General features: G+C 37.0%; 3 protein-coding genes across 4 annotated transcripts in view; 2 read left to right on the forward strand and 1 right to left on the reverse strand.

Annotated features, from left to right (window-relative positions):
• atp8b4 (ATPase phospholipid transporting 8B4) overlaps positions 1-5,998 on the forward strand; it is a 31,793-nt gene extending 25,795 nt beyond the window's left edge. The window contains exon 30 of the transcript XR_006983689.2: positions 4,792-5,998. The gene's annotated coding sequence lies outside the window, so the exon portion shown is untranslated. The remainder of the gene's footprint in view (positions 1-4,791) is intronic.
• Positions 745-9,816, reverse strand: galk2 (galactokinase 2). Its single transcript, XM_017485895.3, has 10 exons — positions 9,629-9,816; positions 6,642-6,730; positions 6,431-6,554; positions 6,241-6,331; positions 5,998-6,144; positions 3,743-3,841; positions 3,379-3,531; positions 2,998-3,208; positions 2,686-2,887; positions 745-1,687 (listed from the first exon to the last, which is right to left on the reverse strand). The coding sequence occupies exons 1-10, from the start codon at positions 9,676-9,678 to the stop codon at positions 1,480-1,482; spliced, it is 1,374 nt and encodes a 457-aa protein (XP_017341384.1). The 5' UTR covers positions 9,679-9,816; the 3' UTR covers positions 745-1,479.
• Positions 9,563-18,736, forward strand: cops2 (COP9 signalosome subunit 2). Of its 2 annotated transcripts, none has more exons than XM_017485893.3 (13): positions 9,563-9,688; positions 12,021-12,134; positions 13,107-13,184; positions 13,293-13,418; positions 14,657-14,746; positions 14,918-14,995; positions 15,075-15,249; positions 15,736-15,914; positions 15,993-16,045; positions 16,750-16,847; positions 16,946-17,028; positions 17,110-17,168; positions 17,870-18,736. In XM_017485893.3, the coding sequence occupies exons 1-13, from the start codon at positions 9,578-9,580 to the stop codon at positions 18,012-18,014; spliced, it is 1,389 nt and encodes a 462-aa protein (XP_017341382.1). In that variant the 5' UTR covers positions 9,563-9,577; the 3' UTR covers positions 18,015-18,736. The 2 variants fall into 2 exon arrangements, with proteins under 2 accessions (XP_017341382.1, XP_017341383.1); XM_017485894.3 differs by lacking the exon at positions 9,563-9,688 and adding an exon at positions 9,866-10,061.
• The last annotated feature ends 89 nt before the right edge of the window (positions 18,737-18,825 follow it).

An 18,825-nucleotide genomic window follows, 5' to 3' on the forward strand; every position in this document is an offset into this window, starting at 1 on the left:
TCTACTTGAATAATTGTAATGCTTAATTGACAACTTGTTCAATTTTGATTCTTTTCTAACTTTGCTGAATTATTTAAATACACATCGTATATAGTAAAGGTTTGCACATATAACTTATTTTGCTTAAAAGGTCTTCAGAGCGGATCATCGAACATTAGTAAACAGAAATAACCTTACTGCCCTATGACCATACTAATGTTACATAATGTCGGTGATTTATAATAAACTACACAATGTCAGTTTTAGAGTAGCAATCTAGATTGCTTGTAAATTATTATTAGCATTGTTAGAGCACAGCATGGGCTGATGGTCTTGGTTCTGACATTAAGGAAATCAGCTTAGCCACACCACCATTTTTTTTTTTTTTTACATCCTAAACAATACTACATGTGCATACACTGTTTCTTTCTTATTATACCTCTCTAGTGCGCATATACCACGTTGTAGTCAGCGTCAGGTTTACATGCAGACCACAGAATGATGAAAAGTGCAGAAGATTAAAGTTATAGTTCAGAGGCTACACAGCTGTGCCTTTCATCCCCTTCCACCGACAGGTAAAGCTTTTACTGTGTACAGTAACTACACTGTCTACAGAAAGGATAACAAATCGGGCATTCGTTTCACTGTCCTTATACAAAAGGAAATATTTGTGCCTTTTTGATTTGACGCTCAGTGAAAGAAGTATATTTTTGAGTTTTGTCCAGTATTTCAGTATCTCTCTACCATCAAGGCCTTGTTTGTACCCCCCCCCCCCCCCCCCCCCAACCCCCACCCCATGTTACAAATTCTGCAAATACCTGATGTACAGAAAAATGTTTAAATCAACATTTTATGTTAAACGGATGTGTATGTTTTTTATTTATTTAAAACTGAAAATAATAGGGAGTTTTGTTTATATGGATGGACAATTTGCCTCATTTAATTTAACGTTCCATTATGTTAAGAATGTATGAGAATTTCCTGCTGTGAATTTTATCAATGAAGACCATGCAATTTGTTTATTGTTTTTATTTATATGCATGGATTTTATACAGTTCATTTGACTTTTTATAAGACACATAAAATGTCCATTTTAAAATGGTTCCATCTCTGTGATCTGTTTACTTAGTGTTTATTAACTTTAGTGTGAGCATACAATGCATACACTGAATGCATTAATGTTGAGAGTGATATTTTGAGAGAGTGAGTTAGTTAGGTACCATGGCAACCATCCAACAGCTTATGTTCCTCATTCTCGCAGATGACGTACTGCATAAATTATACAGAAACTACACATCAGGAAACACGGCAATCTTCCACAATCTTTTTAATCGGTGCATAATTCAGGAAAATTATATAAAATTATTTTCAATCAGACCTACAATCTGAAGAAATATTCACTGCATTCCCTGTAAATGGTTGATTGGAAGCAATAAAAGTGATAGTTTGGTCATGATGGAAAAAACCCCTCAATATATATATATAAATCTCCCTCAGTTTTTATTCTTCTGTAAAAATAGCTGCTCCTCCCCCTGGCTTGGTTACAAAAAGGCTCTGCTTTACCAGAGCTGCTCGTCGAGCATGAGGCATGTAGTAACGCTCCTTCACTGTCCGGAGAAAAGAATCCGTCCTTTCAGTGGGTACCATGGAAACAGCACAGCCTCCCCATCCAGCTCCTGTTAACCTGGAACCCACTGCACCAGCCTCCCTGTCGAGAATACCATGTTACAGAGTGTGTGCAGTCACCTACAGTACATTAAACTTATGTCAATATTACAGTTTTTTGTTTTTAACAAAAATATGAAAAATACCAGGAATGTTTTTCATTTCAATTCTGAACATAGGTCCTGAGTGGTGCAACAGAAAAGCATTCACCCTATTACTGGAGATTGCAGGTTAGCATCGTGACGATACCAGATGTCTATGGCTGCGAGTCAAGGGAGCAAAATTGTCTGTGCGGGTGCTCTGGGTGGGAGGAGTGGCACAGTCTCTCTCCCATGTCAACGCTAGCTAATCATGGGCGTCTATGAGCTCGTGTGTGGAAGATGACGGATAGCGTGTTCCTCCGAGTGTGTTACACTGCCCTGTGATGCAGCTTAAGAAGCAGTTTGAAGTGATTGGCTGGCTTCATGTATCATGGAGGAAGCATGTGTTAACCTTCACCCTCACTAGTTGTGTGTGTGTGTGTGTGTGTGTGTGTGTGTGTGTTGGTTGGGTAAACAAGGCAAAATGTTTTACAAATATATCCAAAAATGACTTGTCTTTGAAGACATGAATTGAAGGAGGGTCTATTTGTCCCAGTTACATTCCCACTGTCCTGCCATCAGGACCATATCCAAGAATGTAATGCGGATTTGACAAAGTATTATAAAATGTGCTATACAATTATAAAAGATGGTCTAATTCATCGGAACATCAGGACGTGATGACGTGAACTAAATGGGAAATTGAAAAATACACAGTATCATTGGTTTCACATGGGATATCTGTTTCCTTACAGAGAACTGAATAATAACTAGATTTACGTTCTAATATTTCCTATTATTTATGAACGTATGTACCTGTTTCCTATTCCTTTTTGTATCAGTCATCAGTACATCATAAATGCAAAGTTGCGTCACTCTTTGACCCCCACTTATTTGACATTGCCTAGTTAAACTCTTAACAGTCTTAAGACTTAGTGTAAGAAGTTTTGATCTCACTCACCGACAAATGTCCACCAACTGGTCCAGCTCTGTGCAGCTACACTCATACAAGTCTCTGCAGCTAGCATGGCTTTGGTTCATTAGCTCACCAAGCTGCAGAACAGCATCAGCAGGTGCCGAATCACACACAGCCTTGAACTGAAGCACACGTGCCGCTTCGCTGTACACATGCCTGGCCCGCTGGTACAGACTGAAGTGGGTCACTGAAGTAACAAGAGAAATATGAACTACTGTATTTGTTCTAATTACATGTAAATGAAATGCTCAGATGGTCCAGATTCTTATATTCACTATAAGTCCTATATGCCCTTACCATGCTGTGTGTTAGCACTGAGGATATTATCACACAACTGCTGAGCAGTGATTCCCAGCATCTTGCAAATTTCTTCTCTGGTGTAGGGCTCAGGGTGAAGGACTTCCTCCACCAAATCCAGCATCTTGTCCAGACTCGAGCCTAGCTGTGTCTGTAGTTCTCCCAGCTTCTGCAGGCTATTCCACTCCAGGCCTCTGACCGTAGCCAGTATCTGTGAACAGAGCGAACAAGTTTGTCTCTTAATTAGACTTTTTAAGAATTTCTTCAAAAGTATATACAGGTAATTTAGCTCATTCACTTTTAAAGGTACAGTAAGCTAATCGAAGCTTAATGAACAATAAAATGCAAATAAAATGCAGTGCAATATGATGAACTCCTCACCTTTGTAGCAATACGGCATTCCACCACTCTAATGTTGAAGTGTGATGTGGCTGCCTTGTTCATCTCCACACAACTGTTAGCAATTACAAAGACAGCACCATCTGGGAGCTTCACATCTGTGCTCCTCAGGGGATTGAAATCGATCAGCTTTGCCTTGAGTGATAACCATGTTGAGAAAACAGACAATTCGAAAACAGACAATTAGAAAACCATCCTAGAAGAAGCAATCTAGAAAATAAAAAACAAACAGGTTTCAGATGCAGTACGATATCATCATATATAAATCATGGCTTTGAAGCTATAAGAGTTGTTAAGATGTAATTACACAAATTGTATGTACAAGGATGAAAATTAAATACATTACAGTTCCCTCTTCAGCAAGGAAAGATATGGATTGATCCATCCCTCCTCCTTCAGTTCCAATATAGCGTTCACACTTGGCACATGTCTCAGCCAACAATACCTGTCAGGGGAAAAAAGGTAGTATTTTACTCGTGTGTGAACTTTATGCATTTAGCAAGTGGTGGAAATAAAATAAAGATAACACTGTATATGGCTATAACAATTTATAGTACAGTGTAGACCACCTACAGCCAACAAACCATCTAAAGACTGTTAACAACCTGCCGAGTGACTCAACCAGTCTATCAACTAATCCGAAAGAAAATATCCCAGTCTACTAAAATGTTGACATTTAATAGATCAACCAGTGATCCACTGAGAGCTATAACATGGCTTCCACTAATACACACTATACACCTGGGCTGAAACAGAGTAAGTAATAGTGACAGAAAACTGCTACAATAAAAACCATATCATCTCCGATTAATGGAAAGACACAAATCTATCCACACACTATAGACTATCAGCTTTCTTCAATTTAGACCAGAGCCCTGTTGAATGCGCCATTCTATTTGGTCAGAAGGTGTTAATTAATTAATTAATTAATTAATACACTCATTGTAAAATTTTAGCATTTCTGTAGACATGGACACTTGCACATCTGATTTGTGGACATTCTACAACCTTAAATTACAGCATGTGATTCTTTAATGAATAAAAAAAATCATTATTGGCAAACTGCTGTGGTATAGGACAAATAAAACACTTCAGGGCATGCTGTTATTGGAAGATAATCACCTTTGGGGCTACATTACACTACCCCATCGTTGAATCTCCTGTCATGTTTTATTCTTTATTTGGAGGACTCATTTTATGGTTGGTATATTTTATTAAAAATCTACAGACTTGCAGCTTGTTTTGGATAGTACCCTTTTGCTTTATTTGGATAGCTTTATTTCATAGCACTTGATGTTTAGTAGATCATTACAAACCATCAACTCTTTCGGTCGGTCTTTTCTAACATTTATGGATCTTCAAAAAGTGACTCATGCTTTTATCTCTTCTTTTCAGGATTACAGCAACTCTCTCTACACTGGTATTACTCAGACATCTATGGCCTGATTACAATTAGTCCAGAATGCTTGTGCCAGACTCCTGATGTGATGGGTACACAGAAGTGCGAACACATTACCCCTACTCTTGCATCACTACACTGGCTACTGGTGCGCTACAGAACTGATTTCAAAACACTACTAGTTTAAAATTCTCTTAACAATCTAGCTCTGTTATACCTTATGGAGCTCCTATCCATAATAGCCCATCTAAAACTGTCAGGTCATGTGATCAAGCGCTACGAACGGTTCCCAGATCTAGCTTGAAGCTTAGGGATGTGTCACGGAATCCAAGTAATGAAGGTTAGGATGGATGCAAGTGCAGATAAGAGCTTTTAATAAAGAGAGGGAGGCAGACAAATCCAAATCATGAGACAATAGCGTGGTCAAGAAACAGCCAATGGGCCAGGCGATCTGTAAATAGGTGTGAACTAGGCAAGGCAAGAATTGAGAACAAGGAACAAGAAGCAAGATCAAAGAACATGAAACAAAACGAGGAAGAGGGTACAAACGCTTAGTATGGTGATAACACTCAATACTTCGCAAAGAGTGAATTATTCAAATGTACTTTTAAACTGTGGTGTGATTTTGTGTGAGATTGGATGCAGGTGTGCATAGAATGAATGAGTGTTCTGGGAATTGCAGTTCATGGCGGCCATGTTTATAGGCCGCAGTGCAGGATGGGTCATTGGTTTGCTGTGATATGACAAGGTGATTGTGCTTTTGCTGTGGCTGGCCCTAAGCTTTGGAATAGCCTGCCTCTACACATTAGAACTGCTCCTATTTGAACTATTATTAAATCAAAGTTAAAAAAAACTTATTTATTTTTCTTGCCTCTTGACCAGTCATAGAGATTGTTATGGAAAGACTGTTACAATATTAGGATTCCTTTTGATATTTCTATTTTAGCTTTTGTAACTATTGTTGTACAGCACTTTGGTCAACCTATGTTGTTTTTAATGGTGCTATATACACATGAACTTGACATTGACATCAACTTATCCCTAATCCCATGTTTTGACATGTTGAGAAGCACTTGTTAAACTGGTTAATGATTCAGTCTATAGATGGTTTGTATAGAAGCCACAGCAGACAGTGTTACCTAATAATGTAATAAACATAGGAAATTCAAGACTAAAAGAGTTGATAAGAGATTCTGTTTTACTTTGGAGACAGACTTTTGGTTGGCTTCCATCGTGACCAGGCCAGCGCAGCACACCAGAGCGCTGGAACTAGACAGGCCTGAACTAGCTGGAATCGTTCCATCTACAACACACCGAATCCCAGCCAGAGAAGACAAGCTCAGCTGTTCCTGAAATGTTGAAATCGTGAAACACAAATCAATGGTTTTAAATGTTAGACTTGTAAATGCACTCTAATGATGAGCTATTTTATCTGCTTCTCTCACCTGAATACCTTTGACTCCACAAAGGAAGTAATAATGCCATTGAGGATTCTCTGGGTCTATGGTGATTTCACAGGCAGACACTGTGAAGTCCCTGTACAAAAAAATAAACCCATCAAAATTATTGAACAAAATTATATAACAGTGCCTTAGTCAGATGAGCATGACTCTCCCCGGAACCAGGTACACTTACTTGTATTTGGGGTCAGTGTTGGCCAGTTGGATTGTCTGAGAGTTGTTCACAGATACAGCAGCAAGGATATTCTGCTCGATAGCCATAGGGAGGACGGCATAACCGCAGTAGTCTATGTGTTCGCCTGTAATGGATTTAATCTAATATAATCAGTGCTATCAGTTACATTATGTATTGCTAGCATGTATATGAGAGACAAATTATAACCAACCTATTAAATTCACTCTGCCAGGAGCACATGCATAAAACAGAGGACTTTCTTCATATTTTCCAGTAAATGCAGTTTTGAGTTTCTGTAGTCTGTAATGGAGAAATATACAAATAAACTAAGTTAAGTTAATTTTTTTTTAAATTATAATTGCAAATGCATATATTTGCACAAGGTGACATGTTGAGTAAAATGCACATTTTGCAGTGGCAATAAATAAATTTAAAAAATAAAAATAAAGAAAACTCATTGAAGGCTTGTGTGACATCTTTGGGGCCTACGGCAGATACAAAATGGCAAGGAGCCAGTTTACTCTTTTTGCTTTCTTGCATCCTTGAGGTGTTCAAGAAGTGATGTGAAGCAGCAGAGTCCAAGCATGCAGCACTCATCATGATGCCCCTTCACCTTGCATCTGTGGCCCTACTGTACTTTTGCATAAGGGCCAAAGTGTTCAGCCATATACATATAACCCTACTAACATAACTGAGTATTAGGTCAAATCCCAGCATTGCCACCAAGCTACCACTGTTGGATGGTCAAATATACCTGTCTCAACAGACACATGAGCAAGTTAACACGTCACAAGAACACATATTTTGGTTACATTTGTTTCTATAATGTCTGGAGGGAAACCCGTACGAAGCTTCTACTTACTTTTCTTTTTTGTTGCTGGTTTACTAGTGTAGTGCACATTAGTAGTCTTACTGCCATCTACTGCTGATAATTGGTAGATACAAGGGCTGACAAAAGATTTCAAACAAATTTGTCCTGGGGTCTTTTTGTACTGTACATTTGTTATACTAAGTCACTTTTCCACCGCAGGAACTTTCCCCAGGAACCAGGGACTTGGGAGGTACTCTGTGTGTTTCCACCGCAGGGACCAGGGTCTAAATTAAGTTCCGGGTAAAATAATTAGCCCTTGTAAAGTCTCTACTTGGGAGGTGGTACTTTTTCAAAAGCCAGGAACTTTGGGGGGTGGGACTTAGGGGGTGGGACTTGGGGGGTGAACATGCTGATTGGTTGAGTGCAGGCAACATTTTATTTCATCCACCATTTTTGAAAGTCTGTTGCAGTGCGAAGAGTAACAGTTGTTTACTGCGATTCGAAGCAACACAGATACTTTAGCCACTGGCTAAAGAATAAGCCATTCTTTTATCAAAAGGTATGGACAAAATCAAGAAAAAACAAACTGGTATTTCTAAGTATCCCTTGTCTTTTTTGTTGTATTGTAAGACTGTTGTATGCTGGTTAACAATGGATACTCGATTCTGTTGAGTTGTATTAACAGATTAATAAGGAGATTGTAAAACTAAAAACTGCATAAAAGACTACCAGCAAATTGAGACTTTTTCTTTGCTTTGGGCTTTTCAGCGTATGACAGAGAAGAAAAACATTTAAAGTAGCACAGTGGTTCATGGTTCACTAGTCAACACCTGGCTGATTCCACAACTGTGGTGCTGATGGCATTGAACATTAAGGATTCTAATGACATATGTTTTTTTTATTTTATTTTTATTTTTAAAAAAATATTTATTAATACATTTATTTTCAGTCTTTAATTTGGGCAACATATGTATACTTTCAAAGTGGCTACATCATTCAATAGCACACCATCACTGAAAATAAAAGAAAATGAATAAGAAAACACAATTTAATTTTCTTCTTTCCATAATCTTCAGAAAATTCTGCCTTGTGGAATATTCCAAGTATTACATAGGGGTGAATTTTTCAAAACCTGTAATAATCATGGAAAAGTGTGTTTCAAGCATGGGATGTATTTTAATGATTGTAAATTAAGATAAAGTGTCGTTTTAGTGGGCTGGTTTATGCAAAAATGCTGCAGATAGATTTTTATTAACGTTTTAATATATATTTTTCTGAAACATGCACTTAGGTGAAACTCTTACTGATATTATTACAAATAAAGATCATAAACATTTTTTTTCGCTTGATTTGAGCAAATTAACTTTTTAATGGGGGGGGGGGGGGGGGGGGTGTAAATTGGAAACGGTTTAACTGCTAGGGAAAATACTGCTAGTGCGTACATTTTAATGTCATGTGACAGGAATATCATCACGTGTATTGTACAGCAAAACACACCAGGGGGAAAACCTGAACTCGACAGTATACAGATTATACTGTATATAGACTGTTGTTTCTTAGTAGTTTGATTAAATGAATTGTTTAATTTCTGCACCGTCGTCTTTGTGTATTGTGAGGCTTTAACTAAAACCATGACATGATGTATAGTTAGGAATCTGGATAATATGAGCCATGTCGTCTGTATATTCTCTCTCCACTTATATGAAAGACTAATATTTTAAAAAGGAAAAATGTATGCGAGAGTAGGTTTTGACAGGAAATTACGTAATTGCGTGTGTCTAAGTTGACAGAAACTTTAACACACAATTTCACTGCATTACTTACGGGAATAAAGTTGCCTTGACGTTGGACGTTCGATATTCGCGGATATGCGGAAATTAAGGGACCGTCTCTAAAGTTACATACGACATTGTTGTACACGTTTCTAACTTCAATAGCATTTGAAGGGAATGATGTGCAGTCACACAACCAACTGGAAAGTGTTCAACTAGGTGTCAGGTATGACGCACACCTTTTAGATTTTTGATATTTATCAAAAATAAGCTATTAAATCATATATAAATTAGACATGAATTTCACTGCAGAATGGGCCCATACAGAAAATATACCATAATTTAAAGCTCAATAGCATTTGAAGGGAATTATGTACAGTCACAAAACCAACTGTATAGTTGGTTATATGACTGTAAGTCATTCCATTCAAATGCTATTGAAGATAGAAACGTGTTTAACAATGTCGTATGTAACTTTAGAGACGGTCCCTTAATTTCCGCATATCCGCAAATATCGAACGTCCAACGTCAAACCTACTTTATTCCAGTGCACTACTTTTGCATATGCACAGTAAGTCAGTGGAAAGGAGTCGCTACTTGGGGAAGTTAACTTACCTGTCGTTGTCTCTGAGCAGGACCTTGATTTTTGGTGGATTTACTTCCATTAGGACACAGGTGATATATCGCAGACACTCCACAATACGTTTTCTTAAAACTGGAGCAGTTTTATCAGGTGACGATCATATCCGGAACATACTTCCAGCTATACGGAAGAAGAGGACATTCAAAAAGCGTTGGGACGCTAGCAGAAGTTACACAGATCTGGGAGCAGTTTCATTCTCTCAAGTAGCGCACTGATTACGATAAGAGATAGCACACATCTGACCAGGGATCAGAGCAAATAGCAGGGTTTCTGCGCATGCGCCTTATACGGTGATTTATTTTTGAAGCGCGGAGGATTGTGGGAGTGTTTCGGCCCTATTCACCGGTCAAAATGTCTGACATGGAAGATGATTTCATGTGCGACGATGAAGAGGATTATGATCTGGTAAATGAGCTAACCTACATAGTTTTACACGCATGCTGCGTACTGTCGCTAATATTTTCTCTTTGAATACAGTTAGCGCGAGACAATAATGCTAACATGTTAGCGTGCTAGCAGGTATCCAGGTTATCTCTCTGACTGGACAGCCAGCTACCGCATACTGAGTCGCTAGCCTAGCTAGCTTAGGGTTGATCATGTTTTAGCTTGGATTGTGTTCAGTTAGCTCCTCAACCTGTTTATTTAGCAAAGTTTGACTAAAAGAGCTGTGGTTATATAGTCGTGAAGTTTGTAATCTGTCTTGTTGAGCCGCTACATTGTACAGTGTTACAGCAAGCTAAACGCTTGCTAGCTAGTTAGTTAGTTAGCCCCGTGCAGCCAGAGAGCTGTCACTGCCTCAATCCGCCATGTCTAAAGTGAAATAATAATCTAGTAAATAATTATTTTATATAGTATCGTGGCTACACTGACACTGGGAGATAAACTGATGATGTACGGACATAATGCGATACATGGACAGTAAGACCATCCACTACAGTGACGTTAACTATATGCTTTATTATTATTATTATTATTATTATTATTATTATTATTATTATTATACAATTTATTTCTGCCCCACCATGCATATATTTAAAATGCACTTTAAGTGCTTTTTGTTGTGAAGTACAAAACAGAAATAAACAAGTGGCATTTTTAACCAGATATGAGTAGTAGTAGTAGTAGTAGTAGTAGTAGTAGTAATAATAATAAAAATCATAATCTTCAGTAACAACTTTATCCTGGTCTGGGTTGCAGTGGATCCAAAACTTATTCCAGGAACACTGGGCTTGAGGTGCAAATACACCCTGGATGGGATGCCAGTCCATCTCAGGACACTGTACACACATGCACACTCTCACACACACTCTTACACACAGTGCCAGTTTGGTGTAGCCAGTCTACCTACCGACATGTTTTAGTGAGAAGGGAGGAAACCAGAGAACCCAGAGGAAGCCCACACAGGCACGTGGAGAATATGTGAATCACCACACAGATAGTAGCGTGAGCTCAGGGTTCAGCCGGGAGCTGTGAGGTGGCTACGTTACCTGCTGTCTTGTTGCCATTAGTCAAAAATAAAAATGGTAAAATAGGCTAATAATAATAATAATAATAATGAAATTAATAATAATATTGACAGAAAGAAGAAACTTTAAAAATATATACTAGGAAGTCTGTGGAAATAGAATAAAAGTGCAACAGTTAAAGTAATATAAAGTAATTTGCAAGAAAAAAGTAATGCAAGTGAATAAGTGTTCTTAGCAGCTCTTAACTGTGATCATTTTGAAGGCTGACGTTTAATGGTAATGTCGTGTCATTTTGTGAGTGGAAGCGAATTAGATTTCCATTTTCCACATCTGAGCCGTAGGAATAAGTCTATACAATGCTATGAATGTGTGTGTATTTGCTAAAAATAAACACCACCTAAACCTAGTTTTAGTTATTATAGTTATAATCCTATTTTACTGTTCGCTTAAATTAAATAGCTTTAATTCAAATATCTATTGTATTGAAATGTTTTAGTAGCTGGATAATGTTTCTGAAATGTGCTGTATGCGTAAATGTTTTGTTTGCTCTAAATTTAAGAAGCGTACTCCTGTTTCCAGTAGTCTCGCGGATCACTGTGACGTTTGTTTTGCTATAAATCTTCATTGGGAATTGTGTGGCGTGAGGATGTTTGACTAGTGGCACCAAAATCCTGCCTCCTCTTTACAGACGCTCTACATTTTGACAAGACAGATTTGACTCGAATTGAATATTTTAGTTTGAACTGTTTGCAGGTTTTGCGGTGCAGTGGATGTATGTGACATACAGTGGGCTGGGACTTACTTTACAAGCGAGCTGCTTCACATGGCAATGGGATGCTAAAACATGCTCGATGATAATCGTCATAGCTGATGTGTTTGTTCTCTGTTTTAATTTCAGGAGTACTCCGAGGACAGCAACTCTGAGCCAAATGTTGATCTGGAGAATCAGTACTATAATTCTAAAGCCCTAAAGGAAGATGATCCCAAAGCTGCTTTGAGCAGCTTTCAGAAGGTAAAGCAGCACTCAGTTATTTATATGGCTTATTTATGTTTGAAAGATTCATAATATATACCCTAGGTTATCTTTATATGTAAGGGATAATCCACGGCTAGGTGTGCATTACATGATGTTCACGCGAGACGTGGAGGCAAAGAAACACTCGACGTGAAGCGGAGTGCATTAAAATGGTGTAACGCACACACAGCCGTGGATTATCCCGCTTATACCATGGTCCCTTGCCAGCATTGACATGTTAAAGCTGTTTGACATGCAAAGTTTGATTGAACGGATAAAAATGATGGTTAATTTTCGTTAGTTATTTTATTACAATTCTGCCCGCTCTAAATCATACATGGAGATAGACATGCATAGTGCGATAAGATGACATTTGTTTGATTTGAATTATAATAAATAGTTACTAGCGAGAGAGACGTAATGTGCGTATGTGAATTACCTGCGTCTGTGCCGCATCTCTCTACTAATAATGAAGTTCTGAGTTGTTTATAGGCGGTGCATTAATTTAGAAAGGTGATTAAACTGACTGGAACTACCTGTGTGTTATACAGTTTGAATAGACACCTTCCAATCAGAGTGAAGTATAAATCTGTATATACATTGTGTATTATTCATGGATAAGCTGGGTTCTTGTGTGTGTAATACAGTGTACATATCTCTTGCATATATATATTTATGACTAATACTTGCATATACTATTTATTATTTTTTTTTATAACTTATTATAGTTTGTCCATAATCTAGTGTAATTACCATTCATATTATTATTTGCTTAATAGCTACTGCTCATAGCCATGTTTATTTATTTACTGTATATGTGTGTATATAATATTCAACCTGAACATTGTTCATTTGCATAATGCACTCCTGTTAAATGCTGAACTGCATTTCATTGCTGAGTACCTGTACTGTGCAATCACAATAAAGATGTCTCAATCGATAAAGTTTGCATTCTTATCTGAACCCTAGGTGCTGGAGCTGGAGGGTGAAAAAGGAGAATGGGGTTTCAAAGCATTAAAACAGATGATTAAAATAAATTTTAAGCTGGTAAGAAGGAAGGATAACAGACTTTACTTTGGAATTTTTTGAAAATGTTTTAATAATGGCTGATTAAATATTTGATCCTTTTCCCTCCCAATTTTTATTTCCATTCAGACAAACTTCCCGGAAATGATGAACCGATACAAACAGCTCTTGACGTATATACGAAGTGCTGTCACAAGGAACTACTCTGAGAAATCCATCAACTCTATTCTTGATTACATTTCAACCTCCAAACAGGTATTGTCTCCATGGTAACGCTTTTGCAAATCTTAAGCGTCAACATTAATGCACCTTAAATAACTTTGAGTGTAACTAACACTCTTGATGACCAGCATAAATACATGTTCATGCCATGAATTATTTCATTTAAATCTGGCTCTTCCAAGATCATTTTGTGTAGAAGCATGTTGTAATATTAGGTTGAGGTGTAAACATCTGATTAATCTCTTGTGTATAGGATTCGTTTGGGTGAGTTAATTAACCCGCTAGTAAAGCGCTTCAGTTTAACGGTGTTCATTCACTGCTCAGCTTCAGCTTACACAGCTTAACCAGCTCAATACCTGACATTATTGACTACGACTGGATTATTTGAAACACTAGAACTATTCTTTCTAGATTTTTCTTCTTGGAAAAACTTTTAGTGCATTAATATCTTGAGTATAATTTTTTTTTCAACAGTGTGTTTTAATTAAAACACACATCTTAAATTCGAGTCTACACGGTTGTTGCATTCTAATGTATATGTTTATCTTAAATTCGATGTCTATTTAAGGTTTAAATTTTAATTTGACAGCCCTAGAGCTGATGGGAACAGAAGCAGTGTGAATGGCTAAAATGTTGGTGACATTCATTCTTGCAACAAATATGCATGAAAACACAATGGGGATATCGAAGGCAGCAACAATGATAGAGGTCATGTCCGTATATCGCAAATTATCTTGACAGGCCTATTTATATCGATAATGACCAATATGAACCAGCACATTCAGTAACATGTTTGAGGGTATTAACTGGCAAAATTCAGAAGTAAGGCTGAAAAACAAGTTCCAGTATTTCCACCCGCAGATCAGAGTTAATAAATTATCAGCATTACGATGCGGTTAATTAAATTTTCTTCCAGTAACTTATACTAACTAGTCGTGGATTGAATAAACGATTTAATGTATTTAATTAACATTTATACAAAAGTGCTTTTTTATTTATTTATTTATTTTTATTTTTTTTATACAAATAACATTTTATACAACAATGAATACTTTAACGTACTTTATCATTACGTATGTTTTTGTAATGCAAAGTCCAACAATTTTTTTATTTTTATTTGAATGAATGCAGTAAATAATTAGTTAGTTGGAAACCTTGATATGTAAAGTGTTGCAGTTTCCTTAATTAATGTGTTTAAAATGCTGTGAATTCAGAGAAACTTGGTGGAAAAGAAACATGTTTGTGAATTTCTTGTTGCTTCCCCCTTACAGATGGACTTGCTTCAAGAATTTTACGAGACGACTCTAGAAGCGTTAAAGGACGCCAAAAACGACAGGCTGTGGTTTAAAACTAATACAAAGGTATTTATGATGATTTTTTAAACACTTATCATGACCAGTAAAACCTAGACCACGCAATTTAAAATAAATACTTTTTACTTATCCATAAACATGAACGAATTGAATAATTCTGTTGCATTTCCAATATATAAATTATAAAATGCTAAAAGCGTGTTCTTCTGCTCAATCCAGTTAGGCAAATTGTACTTGGAGAGAGAAGAGTTTGGAAAACTTCAGAAAATTCTCAGGCAGCTGCACCAGTCATGTCAGGTAAAAGAGCACAGATGTGGAAACTGTAAGTTTAGATGAGGTGTCATTTGATTGTAATTGTTCCATTGTCTTTGTGAAGACTGATGATGGTGAAGATGATCTGAAGAAAGGCACACAGTTGCTGGAGATTTACGCTTTGGAAATTCAGATGTACACAGCTCAAAAAAACAACAAGAAGCTGAAAGCTCTATATGAGCAGTCTTTACACATCAAGTCAGCAATCCCACATCCACTCATCATGGGAGTCATCCGAGGTAATTCCTCCTCTAATGTCTACAGGCTGTCCCAAAAGTCTCCATATATAGGGGAAAATGTAACTTTATTTACAAAATATCCACTACATGGCTGCCATTTCTTTGTAAACACACACACAGAGTCGTCTCTCCTACTCATGATGAACTGGTGTTATGCATGTAATTGCATGTCTGTTGCAACCTTTCTGACTGCTTCCTGATCCAGCCATGGGAATAATTTCAATACATTCTTCATTTGTCAAAGGCATTTTCAAAGGCTATTTGAGGGAGGGAAAAAAAATCATATATTATAAGTATGAAACATTTTGCTAAAAAGTGTTAATTTTCCTTATGTATGGAGACTTTTGGGACACCATGTAACTCTTCTGTACTAAATCGATTACTCAAATACAGTTATAACAACAAAGAAATTATGTTCCCTCACTGTGACTACCTAAATTACAGTCTCCCATTTTCTGCTGTGTGTGTGCTCACACTCTGATCTAGAATGTGGTGGAAAAATGCACTTAAGGGAGGGAGAGTTCGAGAAGGCGCACACAGACTTTTTTGAAGCGTTCAAAAATTACGACGAATCCGGAAGCCCCAGACGAACTACGTGTTTAAAGTACTTGGTCTTGGCCAACATGCTGATGAAGTCAGGAATAAACCCATTTGATTCTCAAGAGGTAATGAACAATATAATATAGGGTCTTTGTGTTGCTAGTTTGTAGTGTGATTTTTCTAAAATGTTGTTTTGTGGCTAGGCAAAACCTTACAAGAACGATCCAGAAATTCTAGCAATGACGAACTTGGTAAGGTAAGGCAGCTTAAAGATAAAGAATTAATTACGTAACACAAATTACGTAAGCTTCCCAGAAAAAAAAAAATTCCTAACACTTGCTGTAATATCAGCACTAGGGTTACTCGTCAGAAGGTCGGGAGTTCAACCCTCAGCACAACCAAGCTGCCACTGTTGGGCCCTTGAGCAAGGCCCTTAATCCTATCTGCTCCAGGGGCGACGTATCATGGCTGACCCCTGCTTCCTAACTGCTGTTCGACAACCTAATCCCATTTTTGCACAGAAGCATTCGTTGTACAGGCTGTTGTGGCACGCCAGCAAATACGGTGACTTCTTTTGACTGGACGGATGTCTTCTCATTACACCGAATACTAGAATACCCTTTAGCCATTGTGTGATGTACTTCCCCCAATACTATCTCAGTATTCATGCGTTATATACGCCTCAGTGTTTGGACATCAACTGGAGGTTCGGCTTTTATACCAAGTTACATTTGTCCAGATGCACAATATATTAACATTGTACTATAAGGTGCTGTTGTAGGTGGATGTGACTTTTTTTTTTTTGTCCAGGGAGCTTATTACACTTTGTGTTGCATATAATTTAATATCATGAAATAATTACATCAAAATGTCTTCATTCATTCTGAAAGCCAGTTGTCATTTCTGATGTATATCATAGTAGTGTTTTGTCAAAATTTTTTTGTTTGTTTTTCATTACAGTGCCTACCAGAACAATGACATCACAGAGTTTGAGAAAATCTTGAAGACGAATCACAGTAACATAATGGATGACCCCTTCATCAGAGAACATATTGAAGGTGAGTCTGACTTGTAACTCTAAAGGAAATAAATATTTGATCCCCCACTTAGTGAATGTGAATGAACATCCATCTTCTGTTTTTATTTTTCTCTCTAGAGCTGTTACGGAACATAAGAACGCAAGTGCTCATCAAATTAATTAAGCCTTACACTAGGATACACATACCTTTCATTTCAAAGGTAATGTGTTTTCTGTAGAATTTAATTCTGTTGTTGAAAGTTCAATTATTGTGTCTTGACCTGGTGGCTATTTTTCTGCAGGAACTGAACATTGATGTTGTGGATGTGGAAAGCTTGCTTGTGCAGTGTATATTAGACAAGTAAGTTGTCATGACATTTATATTTTATATACACTGCCAGTCAAAAGTTTGGAGACACTTGACTGAAATGTTTCTCATGATGTTAAAAAGCTTTTGATCTGAAGGTGTATGTTTAAATGTTTGAAATCGGTCTTGTGGACAAAAATATAATTGTGCCAACATATTCATTTCTTTCAATAGAAAACTAACATTTTATTTACAAAAAATATATTTTTTAATGGATGACTTGGCGCGAAAAAATTATTCAGAAAACCAGCCAACAAGCATCCAGCATAAGTGGGAACTTATTTTAGTCCTGTTTAAAAAGCATCTCAGGGGATTTCCTCAAGAATTCGGTTGAGAAAATGCCAAGAATACATTTCTGGAAATTCTAGGTAAAAAGAGTGTCTACTTTGAAGATGCTAAAATACTAAATTATTTTTTATTTATTTGGGATTTTTTATCATAACATAGTTCCATTTTTGTTATTCCAGAGTTTTAATGACATTATTATTATTATTATTATTATTATTATTATTATTATTATTATTATAAAATTTGGGGGAAAATTAAAGTTTCTAAACTTTTGACCGGAAGTGTATAAAAACAAAGCAAATATTCCTATACATCGGAAAGGATATATTTGTGTAGAAATTGTGTGAAACATAAAAGATTGGTATATGCTTATTTACTGGTATGTTACGATTGATGTAATGTTTCAGCACAATCAATGGCCGCATTGACCAGGTCAACCAGCTGTTGGAGCTTGATCACCAGAAGAGAGGTGGTGCCCGATATACAGCCCTAGACAAATGGACCAATCAGCTGAATTCACTCAACCAGGCCATTGTCAGTAAACTGGCTTGAGTGACTACTCGAGACCCTGAAAAACAGTCTACTCACCAGACATCCAGATGGCTCAAAGGGCTGTCAGAGACACCAACTCCTTTCAGGTCTTAAATTCTCTGATCACTGAATGACATGAAGTGTGCGCTTAATCTGGCTAGTTTGTGTTTTGCAGCAGCTGATACTTAAAACCCAACAGCTTTTAAGCCCCAAACAACACCGAAATGCCCAAAGAAAATCTGCTGTTCTGAATCCTTCAAGTCTGTTCTTTAGACTGTATTGGAGTTATCTTGGAAGGTGTTATTTTAATCACATGTTTTGACATTTGGTTATAGCAAACATTTGAAAGGTATTCCTTTTTACCTTTTTACTTTTTTTAATGGAGGTATGGTCATGCTCTGTAATAAAAAGGAAGAATGTTTTTCTGTTGAACACTGTCAAAGCATGATTTGTTTTTGCTTAAAGATCCACTTTCCAAGGTTTAGGAAGATGAACTATGGCATCACTGAATAAAGTAATTGCTCAAGTTTCTGGTTTTAACAAATAAATAAGATTCGGGTGAGTTTAGAAAAAAGACTGAACCTCTAAGATGGTCGAGTCATAGCATGAGAATACATATTAATGAATCGCAGTTAAATTACTGCTACGTTGAAGTTGAAACCTCACCCCTGGTCATAACTTGTGTTCTGTTGTTTCATATTTGAACAATAAATAAAGGGATGCATTTGTTGCTTCGGAAAATACCTGAAATGTATGTTGTATATGGGAGAAGGAGTGAAAATTTACATTTGTGAACTGTATGTTTTATGAAAATTTATGTTTGAAAATGTAA

This window comes from Ictalurus punctatus, chromosome 14 (assembly GCF_001660625.3).
Source record: "Ictalurus punctatus breed USDA103 chromosome 14, Coco_2.0, whole genome shotgun sequence".
In the NCBI taxonomy this organism is placed as follows: domain Eukaryota; kingdom Metazoa; phylum Chordata; class Actinopteri; order Siluriformes; family Ictaluridae; genus Ictalurus; species Ictalurus punctatus.